The following is a 23,753-nucleotide window of genomic DNA, read 5'->3' on the forward strand; positions in this document are numbered from 1 at the left end:
ATGGGATACATACTTCAGTGATAGGCCATAAAGAAAAACAAGGAAATGATTACCTCTTAAGGGGGAGAAAGTGCTGTGAATGGGAAAGGATACACGCAGGTTCTAATTCTTGACCTGGTTAGCTGTTCACTTCATCCATTCATTTGTATATTTGTTGGTTTTGATTTTGGGGAGGCACTTTTCTGTGTATGCTATATTTCACAATAAAGAAGGTTAAAATGTTAAAAATAAAAACAAACAAAAATTGAAAGAACATGGGGTAGGGTGATATATTCTCATTTTACAGAGTGAGGATATAAGAGATTCTGTCTAAAATTGATGGAGGGAATTTCCTGGCAGCCCAGTGGTTAAGACTCCGTATTTTCACTGAGGCGGTCCCAAGTTCAATCCCTGGTCGGGGATCAAAGATCCCACAAGCCGTGAGGCATGGCCAAGTAAATAAATATAATGAAAAGGTTTTTTTTTTGGTTTTTTTTTTTGCGGTACGCGGGCCTCTCACCGCTGTGGCCTCTCCCACTGCGGAGCCCAGGCTCCGAACGCGCAGGCCCAGCGGCCATGGCCCACGGGCGCAGCCGCTCCGCGGCACGTGGGATCTTCCCGGACCAGGGCTCGAACTTGTGTCCCCCGCATCGGCAGGCGGACTCTCAACCACTAATGAAAAGTTTTTTTTTAACTTTTTAAAAGGACTTCCCTGGTGGCGCAGTGGTTAAGAATCCACCTGCCAATGCAGGGGACACAAGTTCGAGCCCTGGTCCGGGAAAATCCCACATGCCGTGGAGCAACTAAGCCCGTGCGCCACAACTACTGAGCCTGCGCTCTAGAGCCCGCGAGCCACAACTACTGAAGGCCGTACGTCTACAGCCTGTACTCTGCAACAAGAGAAGCCACTGGAATGAGAAGCCCGCACACTGCAACGAAGAGTAGCCCCCGCTTGCCGCAACTAGAGAGAAGCCGGCGTGCAGCAACGAAGACCCAACACAGCCAAAAATAAAATAAATTTAAAAAAATAATAAATTTATTTAAAAAATTAAAAAAATAAAATTGATGGAGTAGTAAGTAAACATTCAAATATGTTCCTTAAAGTAAACAGATAAACGGTAAATATCAAAAATAGGGAGGAAAGGGAGGATGGGCTAACGTAAGTGTGCTCAATCCTCATGTTTTATAGTGGCAAGTCAAAATTTGAGAGATGGTGACTTTGGGGACTAGGACTCAGTGAGGTAGAATATTTTTTCTCATTATAAACACTATAAACAATATTGTACCATTTGGTTTTACCATATGATAGAGTAATTGGATTTAAGAAACAAAATAAATCACCGCAAGATATTTTTTTTAATATTTCTGAACAAGCTTAAGGAAAAAGAAAGGCAATATAGTGTAGTATATTGTTAAGCGTATGAATTATGGAGAAAATTGGGGCCAGATGGCTTGGGCTCAAATCTTTGCCTTGGCACTTTCTTAACTGTATGATCCTGGGCAAGCCATTTATCCACTTGGTTTCCTTGTCTGAAAATGGAGGCAATAATCATTTCTATTTTATATGGTTGTTTTGAGGATTAACACATGCAAAGCACTTAGAATAGTGTTAAGTATATGTGTGTTAATTATTAGCTATCATTGAGTATTTAATTCTAATAAATGAAAGATGAAGGCTGAAAATTAGTCAGTGGACTTATTAACATGTAGGTCATTGGTGATTTTAATGATATGATTAAGTGTGGAGTCAGAAACTGGACTGAAGATGAAGCAGAAAAGAAATAGAGATACATACTGAAGTGTCTATAGGCAAAATTGTCTCAGATTTATTTTAAAATACTGCAGGAGAAAACGACTGTGTGTGTGTGTGTGTGTGTGTGTGTGTGTAAGTTGTAGCAGGCAGAATAATGATCCTGTACAGATGTTCTAATCCTTGGAACCTGTGAACAGGTTACCTTATCTGGCAAAAGGGCTTTTGCAGATGTGATTACATTAAGGACCTTGAGATGGGGAGATTATCCTGGATTATACAGATGGGCCCAATGTAATCTTTATTTTTTTTTAATAAATTTAATTAATTAATTAATTTATTTTTGGCTGCATTGGGTCTTTGTTTGAGCGGGGGCTACTCTTCATTGTGGTGCGTGGGCTTCTCATTGCGGTGGCTTCTCTTGTTGAGGAGCACGGGCTCTAGGCACGCGGGCTCAGCAGCTGTGGCTCGCGGGCGCTAGAGTGCAGGTTCAGTAGTTGTGGTGCACGGGCTTAGTTGCTCCGCGGCATGTGGGATCCTCCTGGACCAGGGCTCGAACCCGTGTCCCCTGCATTGGTAGGTGGATTCTGAACTACTGCGCCACTAGGGAAGCCCCAATCTAATCTTATGAATCCTTAAAAGTAGAAGAGGGAGGCAGAACAGAGGCGCAAAGGGAGATTTGACTACATTACAGAGGAGGTTGGAGAGATGTGATGTGAGAAGGACTCAACCAATAACTGCTGGCTTTGAAGATGGAGAAAGGGACCCCTGAGCCAGGGAATGTGTAGGCAGCCTCTAGAAGCTAGAAAAAACTAGCATCTACATAAAGGAACGAAGCTCTGACAACACCTTGATTTTATCCTGGTGAGACCCCAGTTGGACTTCTAACCTACGAACCACAAGATAATAAATTTTTGTTGTTTAAAGCCACTAAATTTTTGGTAATTTGTTATGACTGCAATAGAAAACTAATACAGGGGTATACATAAATGAAACAAAAGTGGCAAAATGTGGTTAATTGTTAAAGTTGGATGATGGGTAAATGAGAGTTCCCTATATTATTCTTTCTATTTCTGTTTATATTTCAAAATGAAAAGAAATAATAAAAGAGATCTGCTTTGATGCACTTGGAGAAGTTGATGTATTAAATACCAAATATAGGGACTTCCCTGGCGGTCCAGTGGCTAAGACACCATGCTTCCACTGCAGGGGGCATGGGTTCCATCCTTGGTGGGGAACTAAGATCCCGCATGCTGCGCCTCAGGCTAAAAAATAGAAAAAACAAAAAACAAATATAAGTTATTATTTTTCAATGAATAATGTTACTATTAAATTAATTAGACTCTGATCTTCACTGATCTACATATCCCTTCTCTAATAGGCAAATATTGGTGGGAAGCCAGGTTTGGCTATCACAGAATCAAGAGCAATGGGGAGCAAGTACAGTTAGTAGCTATCTTCATGCCTGTGTACTTTATGATGGACAGATATGTCCATCACTACTTTGAGATGTTCAAATTCAGAAGACAGGACACTCTAATTTCAAGAAAATACTAGCGGGAATTACCTGGCGGTCCAGAGGTCACGACTCCTGCTTCCACTGCAGGGGACACAGGTTAGATCCCTAGTGGGGGAAGTAAGATCCTGCATGCCACACAGTGTGGCCAAAAGAAAAAATACTAGCAACATATTAATATATATCATATCCAATTATTTAGTAAATTTCTTAAAACACTCTCTTTTTAAATTAATTAATTAATTAATTTTTGGCTGTGTTGGGTCTTTGTTGCTGTGTGCGGGCTTTCTCTAGTTGCGGCGAGTGGGGGCCACTCTTCGTTGCGGTGCGCGGGCTTCTTATTGTCGTGGCTTCTCTTGTTGCGGAGCACAGGCTCCAGGCACGCAGGCTTCAGTAGTTGTGGCATGTCGGCTCAGTAGTTGTGGCTCACGGGCTCTAGAGCTCAGGCTCAGTAGTTGTGGTGCACAGGCTTAGTTGCTCCGCAGCATGTGGGATCTTCCCGGACCAGGGCTCGAACCTGTGTCCCCTGCATTGGCAGGAGGACTCTTAACCACTGTGCCACCAGGGAAGCCCAGCACTGTCTCTTTTCTATTATCACATACCTGTAGTAACAACAATAGCTAACATTTTGATAGTTTTTAACATCATGGACTAGGCAATGTATCAAGCATCTTACATATTTTAACTCTTCTAATTTTCACAAGAACTTTATAAGGTAGGTACCATTATTATCCCCATTTTATATATGAGAAAACTGAGTACATACAGAGAGCAATTATTCAAATATAAGCAAACAATTATGATCCTCTGAGCATTCACAGGCAATCACTTGAGTCATTTAACATGAATAATCGATCACATTCCACATAAGTTTTTTTCTTAATTCCACCCTTCTTCCCAAGGGTAACCATTATCCTGACTTTTTAAAAAAATTATATTTATTTATTTTGCTGTGTTGGGTCTTTGTTGCTGCATGAGGGTTTTCTCTAGTTGCGGCGAACAGGGGCTACTCTTCTATGCACTGCCCGGGCTTCTCACTGCAGGGGCTTCTCTTGCTGCGGAATACAGGCTCTAGGCGCGCGGGCTTCAGTAGTTGTGGCTTGTGAGCTCTAGAGCGCAGGCTCAGTAGTTGTGGTGCACGGGCTTAGTTGCTCTGCGGCATGTGGGCTCTTCCTGGACCATGGCTCAAAGCCGTGTCCCCTGCATTGGGAGGCAGATTCTTAACCACTGCACAACCAGGGAAATCCCCGACTTTTAATAGATTGAATTTTGCTCTTTTTGAACTTTATGTAAACTTAATTTTGTATAAATCGCAGTGTATTGGTTTGTGTCCTCCATCTTATTTTGTTTAACAGTTTAACATTATGTCTATGATAATCCCATTGTTTCTTATAGCTATAGTTTGTTCATTTTTCAAAGCTGTATGGTATTTCATTATATAACTATGCCACTAATATATTCTACTGTTGATGAACAGTTAGGTTATTTCCAGTTAAGGGCTATTATAAAGAATGCTGCTATGAACATTTGGTTCATGTCATTTGGTGCACAAATTACTGTTGGGTAGGACTAAAATGGCCAGGTCAGAGATATGTTCCTGTTCAACTATAGTAAATACTGCCCAACAGACTTCCAAAATGGTTGTGCTAATTTATATTATGAATGTATAAGAGTTCTCATTTATCCCCATCCCCATCAACAATTTTGCTAGTGTCAGACCCTTTTTGGTGGGTTATAGTGTTTTCTCATTGTGGTTTTAATTTGCATTTTCCTGATTTCTTTTTTTTTTTTTTTTTTTAATGTGGACCATTTGCGGAGCACAGGCTCCGGATGTGCAGGCTCAGCGGCCATGGCTCACGGGCCTAGCCGCTCCGCGGCATGTGGGATCTTCCCAGACCGGGGCACGAACTTGTGTCCCCTGCAGCGGCAGGTGGACTCTCAACCACTGTGCCACCAGGGAAGCCCCTCCCTGATTTCTAATAAGGTTGAACATGATTTTCATATGTTTATTCCCTATATTTTGATTCTCTCAGATGTTACACTCAGGGTGTACCACCTACAGTTAATTTTCAATAATTTCTCCTACTTAATTACATGCTAAGAATACTAAGAAAATGAGGCAAAGTGCCTAATCCCACACTCCTACCTCAACCCCTATTAGTTACTCTAGGGAGAAATTTAGAACTTGATTTCCTTCTTTATCGTACTTCTCACAACTATTAGATCAGCAAGTCCTATTTCCAAAATGAATCTTAAGTCACTCTATTGCCATATGTGCTGCCACAACTTGAATCCAGACCATCAACTCATTCCTGGACTACCACAACCACTTCTTTTTCACAGTTTAGATTTTGCCACTGCCCATCTCCCTTCATTTTCCATACTGCAGCAACAGGGATGTTAATTAATTGCTAAAACTTTTTGGTGTCTTCCTATTGCTCTGAGAATAAAATTCAAACCCTGCCACATCTAGAAGCCCCTGCAGGTCTGCCTTAGGCTATCTCTCCAATCTCATCCCTACCCATGCTTTGTTTATTGTGTCCTAGCTACAGTCCTCTTAGCAGGCCTTGGTAAATACACTCCCACTTCTTCCACCAAGGAGCTTACACCAAGCTCCTTTCATTTTAACAGAATACTTGTCCCAACCTGTTCCTTCTCATCCTTTAATTCTCAGTTTAAATTTTACCTCCTTGATTTGTTTTCTTCATAATACTTATCAACAATCTGTAATTATTGAGTTTGGTTTTTGTCAGTTTCCTCTAATAATAGTAATAGTAATAATAATAATAATAATAATAATAATAGTTGTAGTGGTAATGATGGCAGATTTTAGTTATTGACCCTTACTATCTGCCAGGTACCACTCTATGAGTTTTATTTAAAAAAAAATTTTTATTTATTTGGCTGTGCTGGGTCTTTGTTGTGGCATGCAGGATCTTTAGTTGCGGCATGAGGGATCTTTAGTTGCAGCATGCAAACTCTTAGTTGGGGCATGTGGGATCCAGTTGGGATCCAGTTCCCCGACCAGGGATAGAACCCAGGGCCCCACCATTGGGAGCGTGAAGTCTTGGACCACCAGGGAAGTCCCCACCCTATGAGTTTTAAATAAACTTACCCTTTGAATCCTCACAGCAACCATACAACTAGGTACAATTATTCTTCACACTTTACAGATAAGGAAACTAAATCACAGAGAGGTTAAATAATTTGCCCTCAGTTTTACTGTTAGGAAGTGGCAGAGCTGACATTTGAACCCAGATAATCTAGTTTCAGTTTAACCACTGTGCCACTGTCATTTTTTTAAAAACTGTATGTTACAATCTGTATGTACCTGTGTCAGGAAATTAATTTAGTGCTTTTTTAGAAAAGTAAAATGGAATAGATCACATGAGAATGTACTCATTTGTAAGGATATGTACTGGTTTGTGAAGCTTTTGGTTCAATTATATGTATCAAGTCATGAGGTGTGAAAGCTGCTGCACTATGCATTCTGCCTTTCTGCGTAAGTTCGTGAACTGACCAGTTCACCAGTGTATCCCCAGGGTCTAGCTCAGTCATGGGACCACAGTAAGCACTCAGTGAATACTTATTAATTGATTAAAATTAGCTATAATAAGTTTTAAGAAGGTGACAAAAACTTTTCGCTAATTTCTCTGTCAGAGAAACTTTATTTTTTCTAATGTCAACCACTGAAGTTCATTTGAACTTGAATTTAAAGATCTCCTTTGTGTTGTGCCAGTATTCATAAAGCTATACTAATATTAAATATAACTGGATAGTGTGAAGAATTCAGAAAGGTTATTAATCCTTTGTATACCCTATTGTTTGAAAATCCCTGTTCTTTGAAAACTGGAAGAGAATTCCTTGAGCTTATGCTTTTAGAGTTATTTTTTTAAAAGATTAACTATTACTTCATTATTTGTGTTATTTCAAGTTATTGTAGAAGAAAAAGACTAAATAATGTGGCAGGAAAGGCAGACAGTGTTCAGTATCAATCCTAGCTATTACTGGCTGAGAGTTTTTAGACAAGACCCAAACTTTTGAGAGAGTTCCTATTCTGTTGAACTGGTGTATTAAAACCTACCTAAAAGTAGAGAGATCTACTACTTAGGAATGGCAATCTGGTTGAAAGGTAGCCTAGATTTGTTTTGGAGCTATGTTTACATGACAAGCACAGTGTTTTTACCTATTTGTATGATACAGATAAGTAAAAAAAGAGCAAAATTTTCTAGAGGTGCTTTTATTCTCACTTTAAGATTGAATACATCAGTTGTATTAATCGAAGGGAAGGAGCAAAGCCTTTCAAACACACAGCACTGATCCTACCTTGAAGGTTAGAGATAATTGCAAGTATTTAGTACTTCTCTGAGAATTATCTCATAATTAAAGCAGTTATTATGATAAGCAGGGCCCAAGGCTCTGCAACTGGAGGAAATGATGTTTCAGTGTATCTAGTTTAAAAATCTAGTCTTTTTAAGAGTTATTTTAGGACTTCCCAGGTGGCGCAGTGGTTGAGAATCCGCCTGTAGAGCCCGTGCTCCGCAACAAGAGAAGCCACCGCAATGAGAAGCCCGTGCACCGCAACGAAGAGTAGCCCCTGCTGGCCTCAACTAGAGAAAGCCCGCGGGCTGCAACGAAGACCCAACGCAGCCAAAAAAATAAATAAATAAATTTATATTAAAAAAAAATTTATTTTATAGGAAGTTAAAAAAAATCTCTGGGTTTAGTTTTATCTTCTCCTTGAACTGTAGGACTTTGAAATAGATTATATCTAATGCATTCTTTGAAACCTTTCTAGTATGCAGTACAGCTATCTGCACATTGGATTTTTACCAGCCTGAACCTCAATTGCACTGGTAATAAAAACAAAGATCTTGATTGTTCTCTTGGGACTTCGATTTCCTGAGACACCAGGGGGAGGGGGAGGAGAAATGGGTTCAATCACCTGAAGACATATTAGCATACTCTAAACAGGAAAAACAAGATTCACCTTTTTAGAGGCTCATTTGAACATGTGATCATCAAGTTTGTATAATTTCTTTAGGTGTTTCATAACTTCTGAGGCCTAGAGAACCATTTTCTCTTTTTTGAAAAGATAACCCTATATCTCTGTTCTAGATTCCAGTTTTTCATTTTTTTTAAAAAAAAAAGATCAGGCTTCTAACCTCAGTAATTCAGTAAAATTAAATCCACATATCCTGGTTAAGTCTATGGATTTAAAAGCAATAAAAATAGGCAGTATTATTGAGCTAAGGTCTTGGTAAGCATTTTACACATATTATCTCATGCAATCCTCACAATAATTGTATCAAATAGGTCTCAGTGGAGGCAGAGAGGCTGGCCAGTTAAGAGGTTGTAACAGTATTACAGAAGCATAAAGGCAGTTTGGAGTAGGGTGGTGGCAGTGGAGAAAGCAGGACTTTGTGACAGACACTTAGGAGGTACAATCAGTCTTGGTGAGTGTCTAGAACACTGCTTGGCAGATGCTTGAGATATCTGTAAATGAATGGATTATGGAGGGTGAGGGTTATATGGACTCCTAGGTTATATGGTGGTCCACTCACTAGGATTGGGAAAAGGGAAGAAAACCTGGTTAAAGGGGACTTCCCTAGTGGTGCAGTGGTTAAGAATGCGCCTGCCAATGCAGGGGACACGGGTTCAAGCCCTGGTCCAGGAAGATCCCACATGCTGGGAAGCAACTAAGCCTGCGAGCCACAACTATTGATCCCACGTGCCACAACTACTGCAGCCCACGTGCCTAGAGCCTGCGCTCCACGACAAAGAGAAGCCACTGCAATGAGAAGCCTGCACACAGCAACGAAGAGTAGCCCCCACTTGCACAACTAGAGAAAGCCCACGCACAGCAACGAAGACCCAACACAGACAAAAAATAAATAAATTTATTAAAAAAAAAAAACCTGGTTAAAGGATGTACCTCTCTCACATCCCTACTGATAATTGGCTTTCTCATCCCCATTGCCTTGATGGCAGTATTTTGAACCAATAACTTGTTTCTCCAGGCCAGATGGGGATCCTACCCAAGGGCAAATAATCCATAGGATGGATAATGATTTGTGTGATCGGGCTACAAAAAATAAAGTCTTTCTTCGATGATTTTGAACTAAGAAGCAAAGGAAGACTCTTGCAGAGTAGAGGCCAGATGACTAACGGGGCTTCAGCAATGGCAAATTAGGTCAGTCAGGTTCCCATCAGATACCAGATGGAAAGCTCAAACTGAATAATTTGAAGAGAATTATTAAATTATTTACAGAGGTGCAGGTAAGAGTCGGGGAAACCAACAAGGGATAATGCAGTACCCCAAGGACTAGCAGTTATTACACTTAGGCCTGAAGAGGCAAAGGGAAGGATTAGAGATAAACTGTACAGAGAAGGTTCTGCAGTCAACCCTTGGTGACCCATCCTGGGGAATAAGGACTATGACCCTACTATCTTCTGGCCTTGAATCTCCTGCCGATACTTCCCACTACCTGAATCCATTGAGATACCAAGCAGAACAAGGGATTATCGTAGGTGTAATCTGGGTGGGTCAGCCCTCCCTGACACAGAGCAGGGAAGGGGTGGAGAACAGACACGGAGGGGCAAACAGAAGATAGGTGAAGTTGTTTCCAAGAGGCAGTTACGTGGAAGCAGGAGTTAGTAATATGTGTTTTAAAAAGGGAGAACAAATAGCCAACTCCCTTCACTGACATTAGTGGCACTGCACTACAGTGAAGATACCCAAACACCTACTGTCCAGTTCTTTGCAGACCTTTTGAGTACACATTTACCCTCCAGTTCTTCTCTCCTTGGAAGCACAACCTATTGCCAAGAAAGTCCTGTGTTTGGTCAATAAAGCATCTTTATGATTTTTCACTTAAAAAAAAAAACCAAAACAGCAACAAACAAAACCACCAACCATAATTAGGTAGCCCATATGACTCTAACTTCAGGAACCATTCCAAATACCCTTTTTCTCAACTGAATCCACGTCTTTAATCCACGTGTATTTAAATAGATGGTAAAATAGAAAGTGTTCTCTGAGTCATGTGGAGTGTGAATTTGTTGCCAGGCTTTTGTAAAAGAGTCAAGCATTACCTGGCGAGACTCCAAAAGGCTGATTCTAGCAGGAAGAGCACTTAGTTGGTAGTTAAAAACACAGGGCTTCACCAATAAGAGAGCTAGAAAAGATGGCGCCTCTCTGGGAATACACTTAGAGGTGGAAGCACAGTGGAAAACAAGAAAGGCTTTATTGTTTTTAGTTGTAATGTGCGAATAGTTTATTAGCCCTAGGAAAATAAGGAATTTATGCCTAGTACAACTTTTGAGTAAACAAAAAAAGAAAGTATCTCGCGTTTAATGTGATTGAAGCAAGACTCATGGGAGGGGAGTCCTGTACACATTTGGCAGTCCTTAAAGGAAGCCAGGAGGGACCCATTGCCAAGTCCATACAAATGTCAGGTACAGATATTTTCAGGGGGTTGGGGGGGACGGTCCCTCAGGGAAAACTTTTTTCACCTAGGTGAACCCATTTTCGGCGACCTAGCACGGGAACAGAAACATTATTAACTCATAAATACACGCATATGAAACCAATATCACTCATTTGACTGCCAAGTAGAAAGCTCTCATTGCATTTTAAAAATCAAAATATATTTGTACCTTTTTAACATATATCCATTCCAGGAAAAAGTATTTGGAGCATGGTTAATTTGTAAACAAGTGTTCTCTACAAATTCAAAAACATATGTGTATAAAGTAAACAACAAGGACCTACTGTATAGCACAGGGAAGTATATTCAGTATCTTGTAATAACCTATAATGGGAAAGAATCTGAAAAAGAATATATATATATGTATAACTGAATCACATTATAAAAAAAAGACACACAAAAAACCTCATAAAATTGTTTAAAAAGCCGGCGAAGTATTAACAATCTGTTTTACTCCATACGACTTTAGAAATACTTCGGATCGTGGTTGGGACTGGCGGGTGGGAAGTGCACTAATCCTAGTGCCGGGGCAAAAGTTTCATAACTTTACCTACAGATTACACTGTTTTTATTTTGGACGCGGCTCAATATTACAGATGACCGCAATACCCCAAAGCGCCGCGGGAAACGTTTTCACGGGGAGACGCGACAGACGCAGGGGACAAGGTGGCTCGGTGGTGATACCCAGGCCCATTCGGGAGCCGCCCAGCGTCGGTGGCCAAGATTACCCACTTCGCCAGGAGTCAACTGCACTTCAGGGCCTGGGGCAAAGCGACCCCACCGCCCGCCCCGAGCCACGTGCGCAGCACGCCCCGCCCCTCGCTCGCAGCCGGCGGAGCGAGGCGCGAGCCCGTCGCTCGGTGCGCGCCCCGCCCCTGCGCCCGCAGAGGGGGCCGCCGTAGCCCGCGAGCCGGGTAATCGCCCAGTTCGCTCTCCTTCCCTCTCGGCTGGCCGCTGGGGCGGGGCCAGCCCTCAAGCAGGGCGGCACCCTGGCGGGATCGTCAGTCAACCACCGAGGGCGGCGGCCCGGCGAGGGCCGGAGCCGGTGAGCGGCCACGTCACGCTCCTCCGGGAGGCCCCGCCCCTGCTCCATCCTTTCGGACCGCCCCCGCCACGCCCCCGCCTCCGCCTCTGACCCCACGAGCAGTTACTGGCTCTGGGAGCGCGAGCCTACCTGACTCTGCTAGAGGTACTACAGCTTCGCGTTGCGGCGTTTGTGCCGCAGCCCGCGCCAAGTGAGGGCTCCCGGCCTCCGGCTTCGGCGCCCGGCGCGTGTTGGCAGGCTCGAGGCTCGCGCCGCTGACGCGGGTTGGGCCGGCGGGCGGTTAGCGCCCCGTTCGACGCCGGGAGCTCCGCGGCCTGAGCCGACGCGGGCGGCCGGGCTCTCGGGTTCTCTTCCCCAGGCCGGAGCCAGTCAGTGTCCCGGCGGAGAAACGGGCAGCCGGGCTCCCTGGCCCCGGGCCGCCCCCGGCTGGGGCGGCTGGGGCAGGGGGACGATGTCTGCTCGCGCCCGGGTGCCCGCCGCTCACCCTCCGGAGGAGCGGCCCGCGGTACCAGCTGAGAGGGAGTCGCTGTCGGCCGCGGCGAGCCGGCAAGCCGGGAAGCTGCCCCCGCCCGAACGGGAGGGCAAGGAGGCGGCGAGGGAGGAGAGGAACGCGCTCGCCACCCGCACGGGGGCGCGGGGAGAGCCTTTGCCGGCGCCCGTGCTGGGACACAGCGTGCCTCAGGCGGCCGTGTCCGTGAAGCCCCTGGCGCTGCACCTGGCGCACAAGGCGCGCGGGCCGGGGGGGCCCTTCGGCTGGGAGCCGCCGCCACCGCTGCCTCGGGACCCGCCGGCCGAGGACGCCCGGGAGGAGGAGGCGGCGGCGGCAGGCTCTGAGGAAAAGCTGCCGCCGTCGCCGCCGCCGCTGCCGCGGAAGGAGAATCCCTGGACCAAAAAGCCTCCCCAGCACCTGTCCCCCGCCGGGACGGGGCCGCCGCCGCTGCCCCTACTGGAAACCCTGGAGGCAGGTCTGTGGTTCCTCTGCGGTGGGTACCGGGAGGGTGTGTGCCGGGGCGACTCGCGTGGCGGCGATGCTGGTGGGGGGCTGGGGGAGGGGCAGGCCTCCGTTCCCTGTCAGTCGGAGGTGTTTTCGTTCCAAGGTGTCATTCACTCTGCCTGTTTACATAAATGGACATCTGGGAAGGGAGCAGCAGGAAGAGGTGGGACCTCGGGTTCTCCTTGGCTGGTGGGGCACGGCGGGGGTCACGGAGCTGAGCCGCTCGGCGAGCACAGCCTCAGTTATGTCTTACCCCACGTGTTAGTGACATGGGACAGCTGACTTTAGGTAGGTGTTGCAGTTCATCCTATAGAAAAGTTTCTGTAGACTTTTTAAAAAGAGGTGAAGCCAGTCGGAGCAAGGGGGTTTATATGTTAAGTGGAAGAGCAATTGTGAATTTTTTATTGTGAAATAATTGGTAAGCTGAAAATTTCAGTGTTTTCAAAACCGTGCTAAGTAGTCATATTAAAAATGAGATGCTATACTGTAGTTGCTACTCAAAAGCTTTGAGTTTACGACTGTGGTGGAAACTGGTTGAAATGAAAAAGGATAGTTGACGAGAGAGTGAATTGCACATTAGGTGAACAGTAGTCTTCTGACATTCAGTTAGCTCACCTCTCTAGGGGAGGTAAGATTATGCCACTGCATTTGAATGCTGACCAATGCAGTATGGCCCTTGGTGCTTTATTTTGGTTATAGCAACTGCAGGTTTTGTTTTTTTTTTTAGTTTAAGTGGAAATACTAAATAAACCGAAGACAGAAACCAGTATCTCCTAGTTTTGCTTTCTAATTAAGTTGTAGTAAATTAATTGAACTTTTCATATAGAAATTACAGCTGTTTACGTACAAGTCTTCACTCTTCTTAAAAATTAAAGGTTAACAGTGGAACAGGGAAAATTCAAGCATGTTTACAGGGTTGTGAGGCTCAAAAGAGATAAAGGAAATGGTTAAATATAAGGTGATTGTTACAGACACACGTATTGCAGGTATAGAGGTATAGTAACATTTCTTCCAAGGAACTCCAACAGAGTGAGATAAGTGGTAATTGGTTTGCACAGTAATACTCAAATCATTTTTTATAATGCTGTGGTACAGTATAACTTTATTTAAACAAAAGTTATTTTACAGCTGAGGTCTGATAAATGGTTTTTAAATCATCATTCTTGATAAATCTTAACAGTTGCAGAAAAAGCTGCTTACAATTTTGCTCTGAATTTAATACTGCCACCAGTCTCTCCTAGCTGCAAAGATCTATTTGTTTACTAGTATTAATAACTGAAGAGAACAAAAATCTTAAAGGAAAATCTCTATAAAATTTAGCAAAGAGGGCTTCCCTGGTGGCGCAGTGGTTGAGAGTCCACCTGCCGATGCAGGGGACCACTGGGGTCCTTAATCTTTGTTGGAGATTAAGAACCAGGTGATTCTTGATGTATGGTGTGGTTCATGGGGTTTTTAATTTTGCTGATGTTTCTCTGTAGGCAACATTTCTGTTCTTGGAATCTATTCTGTGCCCTCAGGAATACGGTTCTTCATATGTGGAGTGCTAGAGGAACTTTATAGCCTCTCTGCAGTACTGACTCTATACTTCTACACAACTTCTATTAGTAATTGAATAACTTAGGTAACTTTCATAAGAGATTGTTGTGTAGAAATTCACAACTTGGGTTCTAGTCCAGATAGTGTTACTACCTAGCGAGTTGACTTTTGTGAAGATTTCTAGGCCTTGTAAATGAATGAAGTGGGTATATTTTCTTTCATTTCTTAATACCAGATTGCCTTCTATAACCTGGGTCTGCCGGCTTCCTATTTTCCTAAGCAAATTTGCAACCTCAAGAATAATGAAATGGGAGCAGAGGACCTTTAGGGTCCAGAGACCAGAGTAGGTGCAAACTAGGGGAGTGTTAAATTAGTACAATAATCTTATTAGTAGGAGGCCTATGTGATTTATCCTATAAACCAGGATATTCATGAGAGGGAAAGAGGATATTAATTATGCTGTAATAACAGAATTAAACTATGTTTTTCCTAACCAAACCTGGATTTACTGTCACTCACTCAATGAGGTACAGGAATTCCATCCATAAAATTTCACCAGAAAGTTTATTACCAGAGATAGAAACATAGGAAATGTAGGGAAGTATTTAAGGACTTGTAATCATGAATTTTCTGTTAGAACCTGCAGTTCTAACTGAACTGCAGGTGAGGCATTCTTCAGACCTTGTGACACACTTTCCTCCACTTTTGGGATGATTCTGGCTTGTGTATTGCTGTTTCTGGTAATCCAGATAAGGTCCTCTTTTCAACCAAAGCCTGCCCCACAGGAGAGGCCTAGAATAGTGTCACTGCAGTTTTAAATTCCTGTCAGGAGACTGGAAAGAATTGTCCCCCAACCCTTGTTTAAAGTAGTTGTATTTATTTTGGAGACCTTTATTAAAATCACAGTACGGGATTTATGAATCACTTACCTGTACCCATGGTTACATTTTGCATATTAAAAATCAGTTTCTAATACAATTTTAATTCTTTTACACACAAAAACGATGTATAAAAATATTGATTTTGGGAGTTCCCTGGAGGCTTAGTTAGGATTCGGTGCTTTCACTGCAGAGGCCCAGGTTCGATCCCTGGTCAGGGAACCATCCCGCATGCTGCGAGTTGCAGCCAAAATACAAAAAATAAAAATAAAATGATTTTTTTTCATCTTTTTCATCCTTAGTCTTCTTGACCCCATCAACCTTCTTTTCTCCAAGTGTGCTTCCCAGAAGCATAAAATAAGCTTACTGTAACTCTAATAACATTTTAATTGTTATGTAAATGATACATAAATATGTTCTTGTAAAAAAGGAACTTTTGATGTTCCCTTCAGAAAAAAGATAGTCATGTTACCAGTTTACTGAATATCCTTTCAGTCCTTTCTGTGAAATTACTTCCAAATATAGTGTTTTGTATATGTGTTTAGAATATTTTTAAAGTTTTGGTAGATCTTTTATTTTTCTTCTTTACAACTAGTGAGTTTTTTATTCTTTAAATTAAGGTATAATTAACATTAGTTTCAGGTGTGCAACATAATGATTTGAGATCTGTGTATACATATTGCGAAATGATCACCATAAGTTTAGTTAACTACCCCTACGTACTTAGTTATAAAATAATTTTTTTTCTTGTGATGAAGTTGATCCTTTTTAATCTAAACTTTAAAAAATTGCTGAGAAGTGGTCCATAAATATAACTGATGTAGTTAATTTAGCCATTTACGTATTGATCAACATCTTGGTTGTTACAAACATTTTTATGCATGCCTTTTATCTTAGAGAAAATACATATCTGATTTTCTCTAGGAGAGAAAAGTGGAATTGTTAGGTCACAGTGCATTTATTGACAAGTTGCTCTTGAAAATGACTACTAATTGATACTCCCACTTTCAGAGTATGAGAAGTAAGTAGGTTTTTTTTACATGTTTTTCAAAAATTTTGTTTTATTTATTCTTTATACAGCAGGTTTTTATTAGTTATCTGTTTTACACATATTAGTGTGTATATGTCAATCCCGATCTCCCAATTCATCACACCACCACCCCCCCAACCCCCTGCCACTTTCCCCCCTTGGTGTCCATACGTTTGTTCTCTACATCTGTGTCTCTATTTCTGCCCTGCAAACCGGTTTGTCTGTACCATTCCTCTGGGTTCCACATATATGCGTTAATATACGATATTTGTTTTTCTGACTTATTTCACTCTGTATGACAGTCTCTAGATCCATTCACGTCTCTACAAATGACCCAATTTCGTTCCTTTTCATGGCTGAGTAATAATCCTTTGTATATATGTACCACATCTTCTTTATCCATTCGTCTGTCGATGGGTGTTTAGGTTGCTTCCATGACCTGGCTATTGTAAATAGTGCTGCATTGAACATTGGGGTGCATGTGTGTTGTTAAATTATGGTTTCCTCTGGGTATGTGCCCAGTTGAGGGATTGCTGGGTCATACGGTAGCTCTATTTTTAGTTTTTTAAGGAACCTCCATACTGTTCTCCATTGTGGCTGTATCAATTTACATTCCCACCAACAGTGCAAGAGTGTTAGCTTTTCTCCATACCCTCTCCAGCATTTGTTGTTTGTAGATTTTCTGATGATGCCCATTCTAACTGGGGTGAAGTGATACCTCATGGTAGTTTTGATTTGCATTTCTCTAATAATTAGTGATGTTGAGCACCTTTTCATGTGCTTCTTGGCCATCTGTATGTCTTCTGTGGAGAAATGTCTATTTAGGTCTTCTGCCCATTTTTGGATTGGGTTGTTTGTTTTTTTAATATTGAGCCGCATGAGCTGTTTATATATTTTGGAGATTAATCCTTTGTCTGTTTGTCTGTTGATTCGTTTGCAAATATTTTCTCCCATTCTGAGGGTTGTCTTTTCGTCTTGCTTGTAGTTTCCTTTGCTTTGCAAAAGCTTTTAAGTTTCATTAGGTCCCATTTCTTTATTTTTGTTTTTATTTCCATTACTCTAGGAGGTGGATCAAAAAAGATCTTGCTGTGATTTATGTCAAAGAGTGTTCTTCTTATGTTTTCCTCTAAGAGTTTTATAGTGTCTGGTCTTACATTTAGGTCTCTAATCCTTTTGAGTTTATTTTTGTTGATGGTGTTAAGGAGTGTTCTAATTTCATTCTTTTACATGTAGCTGTACAGTTTTCCCAGCACCACTTATTGAAAAGACTGTCTTTTCTCCATTGTATATGCTTGCCTCCTTTGTCATAGATTAGTTGACCATAGGTGTGTGGGTTTATCTCTGGGCTTTCTATCCTGTTCCATTGATCTATATTTCTGTTTTTGTGCCAATACCATATTGTCTTGATTACTGTAGCTTTGTAGTACAGTCTGAAGTCAGGGAGTCTGATTCCTCCAGCTCTGTTTTTTTCCCTCAAGATTGCTTTGGCTATTCGGGGTCTTTTGTGTCTCCATACAAATTTTAAGTTTTTTTGTTCTAGTTCTGTAAAAAATGCCACTGGTAATTTGATAGGGATTGCATTGAATCTGTAGATTGCTTTGGGTAATATAGTCATCTTCACAATATTAATTCTTCCAATCCAAGGACACGGTATATTTCTCCATTTGTTTGTGTCATCTTTGGTTTCTTTCATCAGTGTCTTACAGTTTTCTGAGTACAGGTCTTTTACCTCCTTAGGTAGGTTTATTCCTAGGTATTTTATTCTTTTTGTTGCAGTGGTGACTGGGATTGTTTCCTTAATTTATCTTTCTGATCTTTCGTTGTTAGTGTATAGGGATGCAAGAGATTTCTGTGCATTAATTTTGTATCCTGCAACTTTACCAAATTCACTGATTAGCTCTAGTAGTTTTCTGGTGGCATCTTTAAGATTCTCTATGTATAGTATCATGTCATCTGCAAACGGTGACAGTTTTACTTCTTCTTTTCCAATTTGTATTGTTTTTATTTCTTTTTCTCCTCTGATTGCCGTGACTAGGACTTCCAAAACTATGTTGAATAGTAGTGGTGAGAGTGGACATCCTTGTCTTGTTCCTGATCTTAGAGGAAATGCTTTCAGTTTTTCACCTTTGAGAATGATGTTTGCTGTTGTTTTGTCGTATATGGGCTTTATTATGTTGAGGTAGTTTCCCTTTATGCCCACTTTCTGGAGAGTTTTTTTCGTAAATGGGTGTTGAATTTTGTCAAAAGCTTTTTCTGCATCTATTGAGATGATCATGTGGTTTTTCTTCTTCAAGTTGTTAATATGGTGTATCACATTGATTGATTGGCGTATACTGAAGAATCCCTGCATCCCTGGGATAAATCCCACTTGCTCATGGTGTATGATCCTTTTAATGTGTTGTTGGATTCTGTTTACTAGTATTTTCTTGAGGATTTTTGCATCTATATTCATCAGTGATATTGGTTTGTAATTTTCTTTTTTTTTTTTGTAGTATCTTTGCCTGGTTTCGTATCAGGGTGATGTTGGCCACGTAGAATGAGTTTGGGAGTGTTCCTTCCTCTGCAGTTTTTTGGAAGAGTTTGAGAAAGATGGGTGTTAGCTCTTCTCTAAATGTTTGATAGAATTCACGTGTGAAGCCATCTGGTCCTGGACTTTTGTTTGTTGGAAGATTTTTAATCACAGTTTCAATTTCATTACTTTTGATTGGTCTGTTCATATTTTCTATTTCTTCCTGGTTCAGTCTTGGAAGGTTATACCTTTCTAAGAATTTGTCCATTTCTTCCAGGTTGTCCATTTTATTGGCATAGAGTTACTTGTAGTAGTCTCTTAGGATGCTTTGTATTTTGGCAGTGTCTGTTGTAACTTCTCGTTTTTCATTTCTAATTTTATTGATTTGAGTCCTCTCTTTCTTGATGAGTCTGGTTAAAGGTTTATCAATTTTGTTTATCTTCTCAAAGAACCAGCTTTTAGTTTTATTGATCTTTGCTGTTGTTTTCTTTGTTTCTATTTCATTTATTTCTGCTCTGATCTTTATGATTTCTTTCCTTCTACTAACTTTGGGTTTTGTTTGTTCTTCTTTCTGTAGTTCCTTTAGGTGTAAGGTTAGATTGTTTATTTGAGACTTTTCTTGTTTCTTGAGGTAGGCTTGTATATCTGTAAACTTCCCTCTTAGAACTGCTTTTGCTGCATCCCATAGGTTTTGGATCGTTGTGTTTTCGTTGTCATTTGTCTCTAGGTATTTTTTCTTTTCTTTTTTTTTTTTCTCCCTGCGGTACGCGGGCCTCTCACTGTGGCCTCTCCTGTCGCGGAGCACAGGCTCTGGATGCGCAGCCTCAGCGGCCATGGCTCACGGGCCCAGCCGCTCCGCGGCATGTGGGATCCTCCTGGACCGGGGCACAAACCCGTGTCCCCTGCATTGGCAGGTGGACTCTCAACCACTGCGCCACCAGGGAAGCCCTCTAGGTATTTTTTGATTTCCTTTTTGGTTTCTTCAGTGATCTCTTGGTTATTTACTAACATACTGTTTAGCCTCCATGTTTTTGTGTTTTTTACGTTTTTTTCCTTGTAATTGATTTCTAATCTTCTAGCGCTGTAGTCGGATAAGATGCTTCATATGATTTCAGTTTTCTTAAGTTTACGGAGGCTTGATTTGTGACCCAAGATTTGTCCTATCCTGGAGAATGTTCCATGTGCACTAGAGGAGAAAGTGTAATCTGCTGTTTTTTGGATGGAATGTCCTATAAATATCAATTAAATCTATCTGGTCTGTTGTGTCATTTAAAGCTTGCGTTTCCTTATTAATTTTCTGTCTGGATGATCCATTGCTGTAAGTGAGGTGTTAAAGTCCCCTACTATTATTGTCTTACTGTTGATTTCCTCTTTTATGGCTGTTAGCATTTGCCTTATGTATTGTGGTGCTCCTATGTTGGGTGTATATATATTTATAATTCTTATATCTTCTTCTTGGATTGATCCCTTGATCATTATATAGTGTCCTTCCTTGTCTCTTGTAACATTCTTTATTTTAAAGTCTATTTTATCTGATATGAGTATTGCTACTCCCGCTTTCTTTTGATTTTCATTTACATGGAATATCTTTTTCCATTTCCTCACTTTCAGTCTGTCTGTGTCCCTAGGTCTGAAGTAGGTCTCTTGTAGACAGAATATATATGGGTCTTGTTTTTGTATCCATTCAGCAAGCCCGTGTCTTTCTGTTGGAACATTTAATCCATTCACGTTTAAGATAATTATCGATATGTATGTTCCTATTACCGTTTTCTTAATTGTTATGGGTTTGTTTTTGTAGGTCCTTTTCTTCTCTTATGTTTCCCACTTAGAGAAGTGCCTTTTGCATTTGTTGTAGAGCTGGTGTGGTGGTGCTGAATTCTCTTAGCTTTTGCTTGTCTGTAAAGCTTTTGATTTCTCCATCAAATGGGAATGAGATCCTTGCCAGGTAGAGTAATCTTGGTTGTAGGTTCTTCCCTTTCATCACTTTAAATATATCGTGCCACTCCCTTCTGGTTTGTAGAGTTTCTGCTGAGAAATCAGCTGTTAACCTAATGGGAGTTCCCTTGTATGTTATTTGTCGTTTTTCCCTTGTTGCTTTCAATAATTTTTCTTTGTCTTTAATTTTTGTCAGTTTGATTACTATGTGTCTCGGTGTGTTTTTCCTTGGATTTATCCTGTCTGGGACTCTGCTTTTCCTGGACTTGGGTGACTATCTCCTTTCCCATGTTAGGGAAGTTTTTGACTATAATCTCTTCAAATATTTTCTCAGGTCCTCTCTCTCTCTCTTTTCCTTCTGGGAGCCCTGTAATGTGAATGTTGTTGCGTTTAATATTGTCCCAAAGGTCTCTGGCTGTCTTCATTTCTTTTCATTCTTTTTTGTTTATTCTCTTCCGTGGCAATGAATTCCACCATTCTGTCTTCCAGGTCACTTATCCATTCTTCTGCCTCAGTTATTCTGCTACTGATTCCTTCTAGTGTATTTTTCATTTCAGTTATTGTATTGTTCATCTCTGTTGGTTTGTTCTTTAATTCTTCTAGGTGTTTGTTCTTTAATTCTTCTAGGTGTTTGTTAAACATTTCTTGCATCTTCTCGATCTTTGCCTCCATTCTTTTTCTGAGGTCCTGGATCATCTTCACTATCATCATTCTGAATTTTTTTTCTGGAAGGTTACGTATCGCCACTTCATTTAGTTGTTTTTCTGGGGTTTTATCTTGTTCCTTCATCTGGTACAAAGTCCTCTGCCTTTTCATTTTGTCTATCTTTCTGTGAATGGTTTTCCTTCCACAGGCTGAAGAATTGTAGTTCTTCTTGCCTCTGCTGTCTGCCCTCTGGTGGATGAGGTTATCTCGCTTTTTTTTACATTTTTTTAAGGCACTCATTTACTGTAGCAAAATGCCATTTTATGACATTTTTCCCTTAAATGTAATAAAACATGTGATTCATGACTGTCAGTGCGTTTTCTTAATTAAAGCTTTGCTAAAGATTATGGTCATGAGTAAAATTGCCCATCATACTGCAGTTTTTGTTTTCACTATCCAAGCTCTTAAAATGAATTCCTCGTCTATTAGGAATTGTTTCCTTATAGATTAAGATATTAGAATAATGTTCAAAGAAGTTGTATAGTGGCTTACTAGTGATGTTTGAAAAATGGATATGTGAAAATCACACACTTGTTCATGTATGGTTATATATACTTGGAGCCACTGGTAGCTTATATTTCTTAGGTTTCATCTGCCTGAAAAAACTTTTTTTAATTAAAATTTCTTTATATTTTAATTTTTAGGTTGGCTTTGTTTTTCAGTCTTAGATTTTTTCTAATGATATGCTAGGAGGGCGGTTTCCTCCATTTTTGCTGGAACATGGGAAAATGAAAATATTGTTTTCTTTTTTTAGAATAAATTTATTTTATTTTTGGCTGTGTTGGGTCTTTATTGCTGTGCACGGGCTTTATCTAGTTGGAGCGAGCGGGGGCTACTCTTCGTTTTGGTGCACAGGCTTCTTATTGTGGTAGCTTCTCTTGTTGTGGAGCACGGGCTCTTAGGCCTGTGGGCTTCAGTAGTTGTGGCTAGCAGGCTCTAGAGCCCAGGCTCAGTAGTTGCAGTGCATGGGCTTATTTGCTCTGCCAGGTGTGGGATATTCCCGGACTAGGGCTCGAACCCATGTCCCCTGCATTGGCAGGCGGATTCTTAACTACTGCACTACCAGGGAAGTCCTGAGGTCATTTATTTAAATACAGTTATCCGTAAACCTACAGTGACCATTTTTCTTTTTTTTGGTGGGGGGGCCGTGCTGCTCAGCCTGCAGTATCTTAGCTCCCCAACCAGGGATCGCACCTGTGCCGACTGCAGTGGAAGCATGGAGTTGTAACCACTGGGCCTCCAGGAAAGTCCCTGCAGTGAACATCTCATACTGACATCATTGTACCTTGTGTTGATTACCAGATAATTTCGCAGAAATGGAATTGTTTCATTAAAAAGTATATACATTTTATTTTACTTTTTAAAAATTTTTAAATTTAAAAATTTAAATTTTTAAAAATTTTATTGGATTATAGTTGATTTACAATGTGTGTTAGTTTCAGGTGTACAGCAGAGTGATTCAGTTATATATATACACATATATTCATTCTTTTTCAGATTCTTTTCTCATATAGGTTATCACAGAAGATTGAGTAGAGTTCCCTGTACTATACAGTAGGTCCTTATTGGTTATCTATCTTATAAAAAAGTATATATATTTTATTATTATTATTATTATTTTGGCCATGCGGCTTGCGGGATTTTAGTTTCCTGACCAGGTAATGAACCTGGGCCCTTGGCAGTGAGAACGTGAAGGCCTAACCACTGGACTGCCAAGAAATTCCCCAAAAAGTATATGCGTTTTAAATGACAGATTACCCTTGAAAGATTCTACTGCTTAGTACTCATTCCAACAGCATGAGAGAAATGTCCATTTATATAAGCTGGTCAGTGCTTGGTATTCTCTGTTTTGTCAGAATGATAGGTGAAAACTGTTCTGTTTTACTTTACATTTCTTAGTACAGTTGAGTTAGCATTTCATATTTAGCCACTGGTATTTCGTTTGAATCATCTCTTTATTTTTTACTCAGATTTATTTATTTTTTTTAAAAGCTCAGTGTCATTATTTTAACAGAAAAAGAGTGGGTTGATGAGGTGGTCTAAGAGTAGCACAAAGGACTTCCTTATGTGGAACTTGGAATTAGACAAATGTGTTCACAGTTGGCATTGCACATCTGCATGTTCCCCTTCTCCCTGTCTTAGGGAGTCTGCCCTGTGAAGTTGACAGCATGAAGGAGCAGACCAGAATGCTTGCTTTTTGTGGACAGCTAGTTCCCAAAGAAAAGGGCGGAAAGGTGTTGGCTTTGCAAGTCAGTTCTTTTCCTAAACTCATTAATCAGGAAACTTACTGTTTCTGTGGGAGGAATTAGGACTTGGGAACAGGAATATTCCAGGAAAGTCTTCCTTTTAAAAAAGTAAATTAGGGGTTTCCCTGGTGGCACAGTGG

The 23,753-nt window shown here is 41.1% G+C and overlaps 1 protein-coding gene across 7 annotated transcripts in view; it reads left to right on the forward strand.

Moving 5' to 3' along the window:
* The first annotated feature begins 11,854 nt into the window (after positions 1-11,854).
* LARP1B (La ribonucleoprotein 1B) overlaps positions 11,855-23,753 on the forward strand; it is a 135,274-nt gene continuing 123,375 nt past the window's right edge. For 3 of the 7 annotated variants that reach the window (XM_033419409.2, XM_049709465.1, XM_033419410.2), the window contains exon 1: positions 11,855-12,745. In XM_033419409.2, coding sequence (XP_033275300.1) covers positions 12,232-12,745 — 514 coding nt within the window. In that variant the 5' untranslated portion in view covers positions 11,855-12,231. The remainder of the gene's footprint in view (positions 12,746-23,753) is intronic. The other 4 variants (XM_033419411.2, XM_033419416.2, XM_033419412.2 and 1 more) reach the window with 3 other exon arrangements.

This window comes from Orcinus orca, chromosome 4 (genome assembly GCF_937001465.1).
Source record: "Orcinus orca chromosome 4, mOrcOrc1.1, whole genome shotgun sequence".
In the NCBI taxonomy this organism is placed as follows: Eukaryota; Metazoa; Chordata; class Mammalia; order Artiodactyla; family Delphinidae; genus Orcinus; species Orcinus orca.